General features: G+C 48.2%; 1 protein-coding gene across 5 annotated transcripts in view; it reads left to right on the forward strand.

Annotated features, from left to right (window-relative positions):
• ZDHHC3 (zinc finger DHHC-type palmitoyltransferase 3) overlaps window positions 1-13,474 on the forward strand; it is a 53,432-nt gene that overhangs the window by 12,201 nt on the left and 27,757 nt on the right. For all 5 annotated transcript variants that reach the window (XM_038566694.1, XM_038566693.1, XM_038566695.1 and 2 more), the window contains exon 2: window positions 4,616-4,945. In XM_038566694.1, coding sequence (XP_038422622.1) covers window positions 4,640-4,945 — 306 coding nt within the window. In that variant the 5' untranslated portion in view covers window positions 4,616-4,639. The remainder of the gene's footprint in view (window positions 1-4,615; window positions 4,946-13,474) is intronic.

The raw sequence follows: 13,474 nt of genomic DNA on the forward strand, positions 1-13,474 counted from the left end.
AAAAAGGGCAGGAGAATTGAGAGGATCAATAGGGCAAAGGAATGGAATGAAAGAGATGTGGTGGAGGAGGACTAGAGGAGACCACCCCTCTGAGGGTATGAGCTGGTGGGCAGGAATAAAGGCCCTGGGACCCACCAGCTTCCTTATGTGCACAGCTTGGCCTAAGCAAGCAGTTCTGCCCAGTGGTCACAAGCAAGGACTCGTGGGGTCATGGGCAAAGAGCCACTCCTCAACCCCAAGGATTGGAGTTTCTCTAATTCAAAATAGGAAAGGAAAAGAGGTCAACATTTGCCTTTCCTGCTGTTGTTGTCATTAGGGGCAGTGTGAAGGGAATGTGCATAATTTGTTCGAGGTGGAGTTTTCCTCATATTTCTCAGATTTCCAGTTGGCTAATTTAAGGAACAAATCCTTATTGGAAAGCTACTTCCATTGCTCGGGCCTTGGGCTTAAATAAATTTTCTATAGTGGTATGCCTTGATTGGTTTTGAACAGGATATTTTGAAACTCTAAAGTGTGGGGTGGAATGTGAACTTCAGTTCAGTACTTGGTGTCTGAATCTTGCCAGGTGTGCCTTGTCTGAGTGCTTGCCCAGATCATAGATTCTCCCTCACCAGTGAGGGGCAGTGGGAAAACAGAGCTCCTCTATACACTCTTCCGTCTGACATTGTTTGAGGGATGGAATATTCTGGTTACTTAAATTAAGAGTCACAGTCCACCTACTTCAGAGTCCTACTTGGTACATCATCCACCATCTAGGATATGGCCACACCCCTGAAAGGAAGCAGACAGGGCCTCCAGAGGGGGACCTGGGATCACAAAGCTCGGGCATTTTACTTAACTCAAGCATTTGTATAATGAACACACACCGTCAGCAGCTACTACATGCCAGGCCCAGGGCTAATAAAAGACAGGGCTTCCAACCTGCAGAACTGTATGGCAGGAGAGCATAGCAGCTGGTCCCTAAAGGCCTATAATCTAAAATAAATACCCTTCTTTAACAAATAAAGCTAACATGATGTAGATTTATTTGTTTTCCAGCCTACAGCCAATTAGCAGTCATAAATGGAGAATTTGTCGGGGAAATTGGTAACTGTAGACACTGAAATGACAGTAGCCAGGAACAGAAGAGAAAGACAACCATACAAAGGAAATATTGGAAGTTAGAATTCTAGTAGTCTCAACAAGCCAGTTGGTGTGAGGCCGAGAGCCCAGTGAATCCCCATGACCTCCGAGGACATCATGACCTAACACACTCCAGTAACTGATGTTCCCAGTGATAACTGTGCATCATTCCAAAGAAATGGATGGTTATTGTACTTAAGACAGAAACAGCTATAGTCTCTTTTTTTTCGGTCTGGTTTTTATTTCACTTCCATTTTTTATTTTTCATTTCCATCTTAACCATCTTAATGGTTAAAATGTGTATCTGCTCAGGAACAAGTCACAGTTACTGGGAAATTTACTTACACGGAAGGGTCTATTCCTCCGCAAACCACATATGCAAAGCATCACTCTAGCCAAGTTGTTGCCATGTGTACAATCAAGAATGAGTGGGACGCCTGAGAGGCTCAGCGGCTTAGCGCCTGCCTTCAGCCCAGGACATGATCCTGGAGTCCTGGGATCGAGTCCCTCATCAGGCTCCCTGCATGGAGCCTGCTTCTCCCTCTGCCTGTGTCTCTGCCTCTCTCTCTCTCTCTCTCTTTCTCTCTCTCTCTGTGTCTCTCATGAATAAATAAATAAAATCTTAAAAAAAAAAAAGAATGAGTAATTGTCAGAGGAGAATACAGTCAACTAGTCTGAATATACCATGAGCATAATTTAATCACTGGAAATCGCTAAACAGTAGCGTTACTCTAATATTTATTTTCAGTGATCATCCATTTCAGAAAACCACACCTTTTATGATAATTGAAGAACAGTTTGACAGAGTACATGGGTTTCAGTGAGATGACCCTCAGGCTGCAAATGACAGGAGGCTTTGCTGCCACAGACAAGGGTGGGGTGGGGTGGGGTGGGGTGAGTTGTAACCAACCATCCCAGTCACACTGAGCTTTTCTGCAAGGGAAAGCTGGAGCCAAGACAGATCTCAGTTGTCTGGTAGGTAACAACTGCCTAGGACCAGTGGTCCACAAACTTTTATATAAAGCTAAAGGGAAGGCATGCCTGACTGGCTCTGTCAGCGGAGCATGTGATTCTTTTTTTTTTTTTTTTTTTAAGATTTTATTTATTTATTCATAGAGACACAGAGAGAGAGGCAGAGACACAGGCAGAGGGAGAAGCAGGCTCCATGCAGGGAGCCTGACGCAGGACTCGATCCCGGGACTTCAGGATCATACCCTGGCTGCAGGCGGTGCTAAACCACTGTGCCACCGGGGCTGCCCAGAGCATGTGATTCTTGATCCTGGGGTCATGAGATCGAGCGCCATATTGGGTGTAGAGATTACTTGAAAAATAAAATAAATCTTAAAAAAAAAAAAAAAAGAGCATACGTACTTTAGGCTTGCTGGTCGTACAGCCTCATCACAACCGCTCAGCTGTGCCATCGTAACATAAAAGCAGACAGACAATATGTATTCGAGGGGCATGGCTGTGGTCCAGTAAAACCTTATGCATTTAGAGCCTAAGTACCACAAATCTGTATGGCAGCAGGAAGAACCAAGAGAATGCTTGTCAAAATGGTGAGCTTTTTTTTTTTTTGGCTTCCCCCTCTTTTTTTATTCTGGGCACACATATACATTTTTCCCCCATCAACATAGGATATTTTACATTTTGTCTTTAATTTGCTTTCATTATTTGATAATATATAATAAATATACTTCAATATGATTAAATATTCTTCCCCAATATAATTTTTAATTTTTACAAAATATTCCATTCTAAGAAAGGACTGCCTCAGAGGGTGTCCTTGCATCTTTAATGCCTATAGGTTGTAACTGGCAGCACCAATTACCATTGTCTTGCGGAGAGCACAAGGTTGCTTTATTCCAAGATTCTGGCTGATGGCCTGTCGGGAACTACTGCTTTTACTCTACTTGGGATGGTTATTCCATACGTCATGACTTCCCGTCCCTCAGCTCCCAACACAGTGTACCCAGCATGTGATAGTCACTCTATTTATTGAGTCAACATTTCTCTGGACAAGTACATGGTACACATCTAACTGCCTTTCAGCTATTAATTCTCTGCCACCCTGGGGAGGGGAGGCCCTGGCCTTATTCTTCCATCATTAGCCTTTGCAACTCTTGACTCTAGAATGTCTGTCATTTTGAGTAGCTGTTACTGCTCTGCCCATTCAGCTTTTTGGACATGTCCTTACTTGTCATGACTATAGCATATTCAGTTCAGATGCTCTTTCTCTGTTGGAGGGGAGGAAGAAGGCAAAAGGGTAAGGAAAGCCCAACACAACCATTGAAGGTTTGCCCGTGCCCTTTAGAGCCCGTCTTCAGAAAACATGCATAGCCAGTGGTGCTTAGGAATAATTTCCTCTGCAACAAAGTGACTGAAGCTCTCAGAAGCCTGAGATGTCACTGGCTGTGCTGTAGACTGCTTTGGTGGTCTCTCCATGGTGCCTCCATCTGGAGCTAGCCCATGCCGGCACTGTTTCTGACTGAGAATCTGGTCTGGTGATGCAACAAGCCTCTGAGTAAGATCAGGGGAATCAGAGGAGGGAAATCTGTACTTTCTGCATCTTGCGGAACGTGCTGTGGACAGATAGACTTTATTATCGATCCTGAGTTATTTCATTGCGGTCTCCAGAGATACGGGCTGCAGCTGTTAGGAAGAAGGGGCATGTTGCTCAGTACTTGTTTCAGAAGGAATGGATGTCTTTCCTAGAGAGAATGAGTCTGGAGTCCATGGTGTGTGGGCTGTTACAGTCTACAGCGTTCATCACAAGCACCTCTGACTCCCTCGAGCCTCACCAGCCCTGGGAGGAGGAGGCTGGGGCTGAAAGGGGGGTGTCTCCTCAGGTGAGGACACAAAGGTTCATGAAGCCCCACAGCCAGGTGGTGCAAAAACATCTTTGGACACATCATCCAACATTCTCCACTTGACCCCATCGCCCACAAAGAGGGCAGTACAGAGGGAGTCTCTGATTCCTAGAAAATCTACTGTTTTAGCCACAGAACTAACAAACCTGTTTTTTTTTTTTTTTTTTTAAGTAAACTCTGTACCCATCGTGGGGCTTGAACTCATGACCTCAGGATCAAGGGTCACATGCTCTACCAACTGACCGAGCCAGGTGTCCCAAGAACTCACATTTTATTTTACTTTATTTTTTGTAAGATATTTTTTATTTATTGGGACAGCAGGCACAAGCAGGAGGCGGAGGTGGGCAGAGGGATAGGGAGAAGCAGACTCCTCACTGAGCAGGGAGCCCGTGAGGCTCCATCTCAGGACCTCAAGATCACGACCTAAGCCGAAGGCAGACACCTATGGGCCGAGCCACCCAGGTACCCCAAGAACTCACATTTTAAAGGAACAGAAGGTTTAGGCAGCTTTTCTGCAGGAAGTTCACACATAGATACTCATGGCTCACTTTAGAAAGGTAATTTTGTCAAGTCTCCTTGATAACAAGACACCACCAATTTTCTGGGTCCTTTCTTCTTTCTTCCAGATGCCAGTATGGACAGAATAGCTTATGATGCTTATCCCCACCCACCACTTCCGAGACATTGAGCGGAAGCCAGAATACCTCCAGCCGGAGAAGTGTGTCCCACCACCCCACCCCAGTCCTGTGGGAACCATGTGGTTTATCCGCGACGGCTGTGGCATTGCCTGTGCCATTGTCACCTGGTTTCTGGTCCTCTATGCGGAATTTGTGGTCCTCTTTGTCATGCTGATTCCATCCCGAGACTATGTGTACAGCATCATCAACGGAATCGTGTTCAACCTGCTGGCCTTCTTGGCCCTGGCTTCTCACTGCCGGGCCATGCTGACGGACCCCGTGAGTATGTCTGGGCTTGTTTTAACCAGCCCACACTCTCCTCCTCTGGCCCTGGCATGGCCACAGCCTGCATGTTCCCCCAGACCTTGGGAGCGTGGAAAACAGGAGGGCCAGGGCTGGGGTGGGAAAAGGAACTCACCTCCCTCCCCACCCCCCTACCCCTCCCAAGGGGACACTGTCTATCTTGGTTGAATGAGTCTATACATACATTGGTGTATATGTTAACAGAGCCTGCTACAGGAAGAGTTTGGTCTGGGGGAAACCTAGCCTCTAGTTAGAAAGGCAGGGTCAGGCAACCATGGAGATGGGGGACAGATCATCAGAGTGGAAAGCATGCTGGGGGCTTGGGTCAGGGCAGGGCTTCCCAGTGGATACAGGACTAGGTGCTCTTGAAATTTAAGCCATATCCAATTCCAGGAACCTACACGGAAATGACCTTCACTTTGTTTGGGCGAGGCTCATCTTTTCCTGAAAAGCTGGACAAGCCTGTTTCAGGCGGCAGCAAGTGCCCTTTGGTGAATATCTGTGGGTAAAGCAGTGGCGCTCTAGCCAATGACTTAGCTAAATATACCAAGCTGTGCAAGTGGCTGTTGAATGTCGTGTACCCTGGCATTAAATCCTCCTTCCTGTTCATTATCTCGTATGGGAAAAGTGAGAGTGCATGATTTCGATAAAGACCTCCTGCAGCTTGATTGTTTGAGTGCGTAGGACAAGTGTGTTTAAATTAAGAAAGGGGAAAGCTCTGCTGCTGGCATTGACACTGGCCACACAGCAAAACAGAGCCCCAGGGAAAGCCAGATAGAGACTCTGGGTCCTGGGCTAGGTTGCCTCCTCCAGGGCCTCCACTTCCACTGGTTCCAGCGGTGGATCATTAACCGCCCCGGGGAGAGCCCCTTTCCTGGCTCAGTCACACATCACCAGCAAGTCCGGATAGCACCTCTTCTGCACGTGCTAGCACCATTGACAGGGTCATGGACCAGCTGGCACCTGAGGGATGTGCCGCATGGGTCTACCCCACCATCTGAAAGTGGTGTTCCTGTGAAACCTTCCGTGAGCTGAAATGGCATAAAGCAAGGAAGCAGTTACCATTTTGTAAAAGCAAACTTCCTCTTCTGATTTCTCTCAGTTGGCAAAAACAGGTTCTAAGCAGGTCTTTCATAAAAAGCAAAGTGACAGGGATCCCTGGGTGGCTCAGCAGTTTAGCACCTGCCTTTGGCCCGGGGTGTGATCCTGGGGAACTGGGATCCAGTCCCACGTCGGGCTCCCTGCATGGAGCCTGCTCCTCCCTCTGCCTGTGTCTCTGTCTGTCTGTCTGTCTCTCTCTCTCTCTCTCATGAATGGATAAATAAAATCTTTTTTAAAATTTTGAAAAATTTGAAAAAAGCAAAGTGACAGAACACAAACTCAGGAAAGCAGTGGAAACCTGTACACAGTTACAGGCGAAGTGCCCTCTGCCCAGAGGAGACAGAGGAGGCCAGCCCCATGCAACAAAAGCCTTTGGCAGAGGAAAGCACGGGTTGCTGTGGAAAAACAAGGAGGATGCTAACCAGGCTAGACAATGATGGCTGCTGCTCAGTGGCACTCCGGCCAGTTCTTGCAAGAGAAGCATAGAGTGGTAGGGCAGGAAGACACTGACGGCGTGCCAGGAAGAGGGGAGGGCAGCGTGCACGAAGGCACGGGAATGCAGGCATGTGTCTCCTCGAGGCACCCAGGAGCCCTGTGGGACGGTGGGAACTTAGGAGGAGAGTGGGTTTGGGTTGGCAGTGTGGGCAGAGTGCCAACGTAGCAGAGGAGCAGTTGGATGACAAGGGGCCATGGAGAGCCCCTGGGGATTTTGAATAAAGAATGGCAAGATCTAGCTGTCATTTTATAGGAATCACCCTGGCAGCAAGGAGGAAGGGCCCTGGGGGCACTGATGAATGGGATAAAGTAAACGATGTGCTCATTGAGTGCCTACTATATGGGAGGTCCTTTCTGAACAATGGATACAGCCATGAACAAGACAGACCAAAATCCCTGCCTTCTTGGAGCTCACATCCTCATGTAGGGAGGGGGTCAGGCAGTGAAGATGGGAGCACAGAAGGTGAACACTGATGAGTATTTTAAAGACAATGAAAGAGTGCAATCAGGATGACGTAGTGGTGATTTCTGGGGGGTGCAGGGGGCAAGCTTCAGCTCCAGGGAATCTAAGAAGGCCTCTGAGTGGTGCATTCGAGCTGAGACCTAAATGGCATGTAGCTATGAGTCAGGCAAATGAAACCCTGAGGGCAGAGCCTTCCAGGAAGAGGAGAGAGTAGGTGCAAAGGCCCAGAGGGAGGCATGTATTTGGTGTGTTTGAGGAAAGGACTAAAACCAGAGTGATGGCTGCGTGGTGAGTGAGGGCAAGAGGAGCTGGGAGATGTAAATAGGACCTCAGAAGCCAGATTGTGCAGGACCCTAGGGGCCTCACAAGAACTTTGCTCTTTACTCTAATGCTGTGGGAAACCATCAGTGCCTTGTGCTTGTAATGGGGGGGGTTCAAGGTGGGGCAGAGACCTGGGAGTACTAGAGGGATGACAGTGGCCCACACATGACATGGTTGGTGGTTTAGACCAAAGTGGGAGCAGAGAAACTGGATAGAAGTACGTTTTAAGCCACCAATTCTCCAACCTAGCTACACATGAGAACCCCTTAGAGAGCTATGAAGAAGTAGGAGGCCCCACCCCCAAAGGTTCTGCTCTGATTGGTTTGGGATAGAGCCCTGGGTATCGGGGTGAAGAACCACTCTTCAGAAGGGTGGACAGAATGGAGAGGGACTAGAGAGTATGCCTTCCAGAGTGTTTAGCTGGAGCCACCAGGGGATTGCTGATGCCATTTATTAAATGGGAGAATCCAGGAGAACAGATTTTGGAGAGAAATCAAGGCTTCTGTTCTGGACAGGTGTGTCTATATCACATGTAAGCAGAAATGCCAGGTGGGCAGGAGATAGCCAGGTTTAGGGCTGGTGGAGGGTCAGGATCAGACAGCTTCAGGTGAGGTCACCGGTGTCTAGAAGGCACATGAGTCAGGGAATTGCATGTCGAGAGGAGGGCGGCAGGAGGGTTTTTGGCCTGGCATTCCAGCTGCTCTCACATGTATGCGTCCTTTTATCCCACATGACTCATGTGGCCTCCTCTCTTGAGATCTCCTCAGGCTAGCCCCTTGCACTTGGATGCAGGAGCCAATGATTCTCATGGCTTCTACTCCCAAATGAGTAAGAACTGTAGACCATACCCCACATGCCAGTCAGCTTCTCATCAGTGTTTTGCTGGTGGCCCCAAAGAAAACTGGGCCCCAAAACGTAACATCTACCATTAATAAGGGAAGCATTTCAAACATATCCCGAAGGCATGACCCACCTTAAGCTCTTCAGCCACCTGCCTTTCTCCTCTCCCTGCACATGACATGTCCTGCAAAATGCAGTGTGTCCAGAGAGGGGTGGGAGGCCCTGGGGCAGCAGCATAGGCAGCCTCTATCTCACACTGAAAACACATCAATTAGGGGCTCCTTATTAACAATGTAGGGGGAGTGTGTTTTTAGAAAGGGGTCACTGCACGGCCTAAGAAGCTCCTTAACAGGATTATAATGTTTTGTATCTTGGTCTTTCACATTGCTTATATAGCTCTTCAGAAAAAAACTATCTCCACAGGTTATAAACAATGTATAACAATGTATGCATTGTTTATCATTTGGGTTTGTTAGTATTACTAGGTTATATTTAAAAAAAGAAAGAATCTCTTAGTCTGCTCCAAACCATTATAGACCACTTCCAGTGTCGAAATTCTTACCTCGGTTGTACAATCAGAACAACTGCAACTGCCGAAGCTTTCTGGACCAGTTAGTAGTCATCTCCTCCAACGGGTCCCGTAGGAACCCCGTTCCTCCTCTCGTTCTTGTCCCGTAGGAAACGGGTCCATACAGAGCTCAAGCAGAAAAGGGAAGAGGGAAATCGCTCAAAAATGTGTGAGGAGCCCTGTTGGAGGTGAAGCTCCCGTGGGAAGTGGTGTGAAGGAGATAGGCCTAGAAGGAGTGAGAAAGAGGCCAAAGGGGCCTCACTTGACCAGGGGCCTGGCCTAGAGGCAGCATGGCACGGGCAGCACCCAAGTCAGACCAGTATTTGGTCTTAGGCGCCCTCTCCTCACTCACTCTGACGGTGTGTGGTATCAAGGAGCTTTCTGTGTTCCTGAAACACTTCAGAGGTCTAGAGGGGCTCTGAGAGCCCGGAGGAGGCAGCCTCTTGAAAACAAACCAGACTTGGAGACTCTTATCGTGGTACATGTCTCCCTCCCCACCCCACCCCCAGCATCGCCATTTTTTCCTTTCCCTTTGCAGACACATTTTAATTCTTCATCCTGTGAGCTTCCTCAGGAATCCTGAAGGAGTCCCTTTAAAATTAGATCTGGGAGACACCTGGGTGGCTCAGTGGGTTAAGCGTCTGCCTTCGGCTCAGGTCATGATTCCAGAGTCCTGGGATCAAGCCCCACATCAGGCTCCTTGTGTAGCAGGAAGCTTCCTTCTCCCTCTCCCTCCGCCTGCTGCTCCCCTTGCTTGTGCTCTCTCTGTCAAATAAATAAGTAAGATCTTTTAAAAAATAAATAAATAAGAGAAAATTTGGATCTGGAACAATGTATGTCTCTTGGAAGCCTCTTAAGCTAAGAGGCATAGTTTGTCTCTTGCCCTGGCTGCCAGGAATCTCAAAGCCAAGTGCTGCACAATTGCAGTAATCTGTAAACCCTTCTGATCATTTATTAACTAATCAATTAATAACCTCATGGTAAATAATCCCAAATCTAATATTTGACAGGAGGCATATAAATCAATTTAACGGGGGATCCCTGGGTGGCGCAGCGGTTTGGCGCCTGCCTTTGGCCCAGGGCGCGATCCTGGAGACCCGGGATCAAATCCCACATCGGGCTCCCGGTGCATGGAGCCTGCTTCTCCCTCTGCCTGTGTCTCTGCCTCTCTCTCTCACTGTGTGCCTATCATAAATAAATAAAAAAAATTAAAAAAAAAAAATCAATTTAACCACATTGTTAAGGAAAAGAATTTACATCTGTCAGCCTGCTCCTCCCTCTTTTTGAGTCCCATCTTGTGAACACCTCGCCATGAAGAGACTTCACATGATGTCCCAGACCATTGGGGGCCACTAATTTCAGTTTCAGCTGCCAAAACTCATCCATGTGCAGTTGGTATTCCCTTCTGGAGCCTCTCTCGGTGACCTTATCGATTACACACTGTGTACAGAGTAGGTTAGCAAGTATTTGGGCCAGTAGCATGGCAGCATGACGGCAGTTCCACTGGGCCCTCTCACAGCATGCTGGGTAATAAGCCAGGGCTGGGTGCAGCCAGAAGTACTGACCCATTCCCCAGGTCAGGTCAGTTTCCTCGGAGGTCATTTGAGCAGGCTGTTACATTCTTCTTCATGCCGGGCAACTTCTCGTACCTGCTACTAAACAACTTAGAAACTCTGACTGAAAAATCCTTCTGGCTCCAGAGAGAGGAAAGTGACCCATTTGGGGATTACCTACCTCCCACCTTTTTGTGGAGGAGATAGGTGGCCTGTGATACAGGCCTGGGGCTAGTCTGTTCATGGCAGAACTAATCGAGGGAGAGTTTCTGCCTGGACAGCAGGTGCACTCATGCCTCAATCCCAGGGCCCCTGAAACACTTTAAACAGGTTTCATCCTTGTTGCTTAAAATGCATGGGGATGTTGAGTCCTTGGACTTGTTGGTATTTCTCCGGAACCTTCTCTGGTGCTTTTCCATTGTGTCCTTTTTACACTGTTGTTATCCTAAGTACTTATTGAAACAGGCCTGACTCAGTCTTAATGTTGTGTGCAGTTGTTGGCAGGAGAATGATATTATAGCATCAAGGCAATTTTTTTTAAGGCAATTTTAAAAAGCCTCTTCAAGTCACTTAACAGCAACATCTGGTAAATACTTAAGTTGCCTTCTGGTAGAGACAAGAGTTCTGGACTCAAACTGCCAGGGTCCGAATCCTGGTTCTGCTTCCTGTTAGCCATATAATCTTGGGACATTGCCTGATTTCTCTGCTTTAGTTACCTCATCTGTAAAATGGGGAACAATAGAGTCTCCACCTCACAAGTTCATTGATAGAATTAACTGAGAAAATACAGTAAAGCTCTTGGAATTGTGCCTGGCATAGGAGCACTCAATAAATGTCTGTTGTATCATCATTATCCTTCACTTGGGTTTACTGAATACATGCTCTGTGCCAGGCCCTGGGCAATGCAGGTTGAAAGACATTGTTGCTGTCCTCCAGAAATTTACAGCCATGTACTTAAATGATAGGTGTTCTAAGACAAATAAAAACAGGCCGGGGCAGCAAAGGCCAAGTGATGGCTTCTGCCTTGGGTGCCGCCTGGGGGCTGTGAGGAAGAAGGCAGAGGAGGTGATCCCTCTGAGTGGGTTCGGTTCCAGGGCAAGAGGCAAGCAGGTATCTGACAGGCTGGACGGACATGCCGACGCAGAGTCCCTAGAAGCACAAGAGGAAGACTTGGAAAGCACAGTACCTTTGGAAACTGCAGGTAGTCCACAGGGTGGGACTGCTGGCGGTGGGGTACCAGGGGGCACTGGATCAATGGTCCAGGCCTGGGTTGTGGTAGCCCTGTGTGGACGCTTGGACGCTGGGCCTTGTGAAGGCTCTGCAAAGCCTGTGAAGGCATCCAGACAGGGAGAATAATATGGCCAGATTCCATTTTTAGAAAGTTTACTCTGGGAAATAGTTAAGGAGGATGGGCAGAGGCAGGAGATGCTCTAACATCTGGGGGAAGTGAGGATGGGCCAGAATGAAGGCCATGATGGCAGCATGGAGGGGAGGACGTGAGATTTGAGGCACAGTTTGGAGCCAGTATGTGGGGTAGAGGGTTCAGAGTGCTGGGGATGACTGCTGGATTTCTACCCTGAATGCACAGTAAACGGATGAACCACAGGCCAGAGAAGGGAGAATGGGAGGAATGGGAGGGGTGAACTGGGGCAAAAGGAACAGATTCAGTTCTAGCATGGTGAATTTGGGGGGCTGGTTTTCTTTGGCTTTAATGCCTCTTGAACAACCAGGTGGAGATGTCTACAGCTCGAAAAGAGGTCTGAGTTGGAGCTGCCAATTGAGCATCACCACTGGGTGTGACAGGGAGGACTGGCAGGGGTAGGGAGAAGCAGAATGAGGAGAGAGGACCAGTAGGGGGATCCCTGAGGAACCCTAGGGCCCAGGGTGGGCAGCACCCTAAGGGAGGGCAAGTGGCCCAGCCCCAGAGGCAGGAGGACACCCAGAGGGGTGCAGAGCAGCCTCAGGAGAGAGTGACAGGAGGGACTGGTGGTCACAGGAGATTCGAGGGAGATGAGGGCATAGAATCAATCTTCAGTTTGGTCACAGGAAGTTGTACAGTGACCTGGTGAGAGGTGTTCCTGGTGTGGACGTTGGGTGCCACAGAGCAGTGAACTCTAGGGTAAGAGAGAGGTAGCAGAGACAGAAGTATGCACAAACTTGAGAACCTTCGTTGCAAGGGAGAGCCTGGAGTGTGGGCACAACACCCAGGAGAAGCTTTGAGGTAAAAGTCTGCAGCCCCTGAAGACCAGGATTAGCTGGGACCCTCATCCTCCAAGCTGGTGGCCTATCCTGGCAGCCTCAGTTTTTTCTGAAATAGGAAAGGAAGTGGGTAGGGGTCAAGGAAGGTACTGGAAGTTTGGACTAACCCCTGAGGGGAATGGTTGATAGAAACGTATCACACCTCCCTGCTCCAGATTTAAACAGATGCCACTACAGGGCCAAATACATATTTTAGAAATATATGAGCATGACGGACCTATAAATTCTTCAGTGTTTTTAGCTTGCCAAGTGCACAGAGAAAAGACTGGAAGGATATACACCGAAATGTTAATTGTACAGATCTATGGGTGGTGAAATCAAAGGGTGGGTTTTCCTTTTCAATTTTCTCCTCTCTCTCTATTTTTTTAAATCATGAACAAGTATTATTGTGGAAATGAGAAAAAAATAATCGGTATGCTGTGGTCTCCCGGGCTGCAGTAGCATGGAAGCTTCAAGACATCCCTGTGATATGCGTAAGAATGAGGAGTAGGCGGTTCTCAGTAACGCCAGTGTGACAACACTGGCAGAAATGTCTCAGCAGGCCTTCCGACTCCCTGCCGTCTGTCCAGAATTGTACAGAACAAAACTCCTTACCGTGAACTAATAACAGGAAATTCTGAAATCTGTGGAGATAAGCACAGAAGAGAATATTCTTTTGAAAAAAAAAAAGAAAGAGACAAGAGACGTCTGAGCCAGAGGCTTGGGAAGGGCCTGTGTCACAGGCTGGTCAGTCTCAGGGACTGGCCCGGCTGGTCTCTGGCTCTGCGAGATGGACTCCCTAGGCAGATGGAGACTCGCTGGGGAAGGAAATGAGCCTTTCCTGGGGTTTATGTACATGCGGTGCTGCTGGAGGGACAGACCTCTAAAAGGCTGCATTGTTAGGTTCCCCTCGTGGTCTGGAATAG

The sequence above is a fragment of the Canis lupus genome, chromosome 20 (genome assembly GCF_011100685.1).
Source record: "Canis lupus familiaris isolate Mischka breed German Shepherd chromosome 20, alternate assembly UU_Cfam_GSD_1.0, whole genome shotgun sequence".
Classification (NCBI taxonomy): domain Eukaryota; kingdom Metazoa; phylum Chordata; class Mammalia; order Carnivora; family Canidae; genus Canis; species Canis lupus.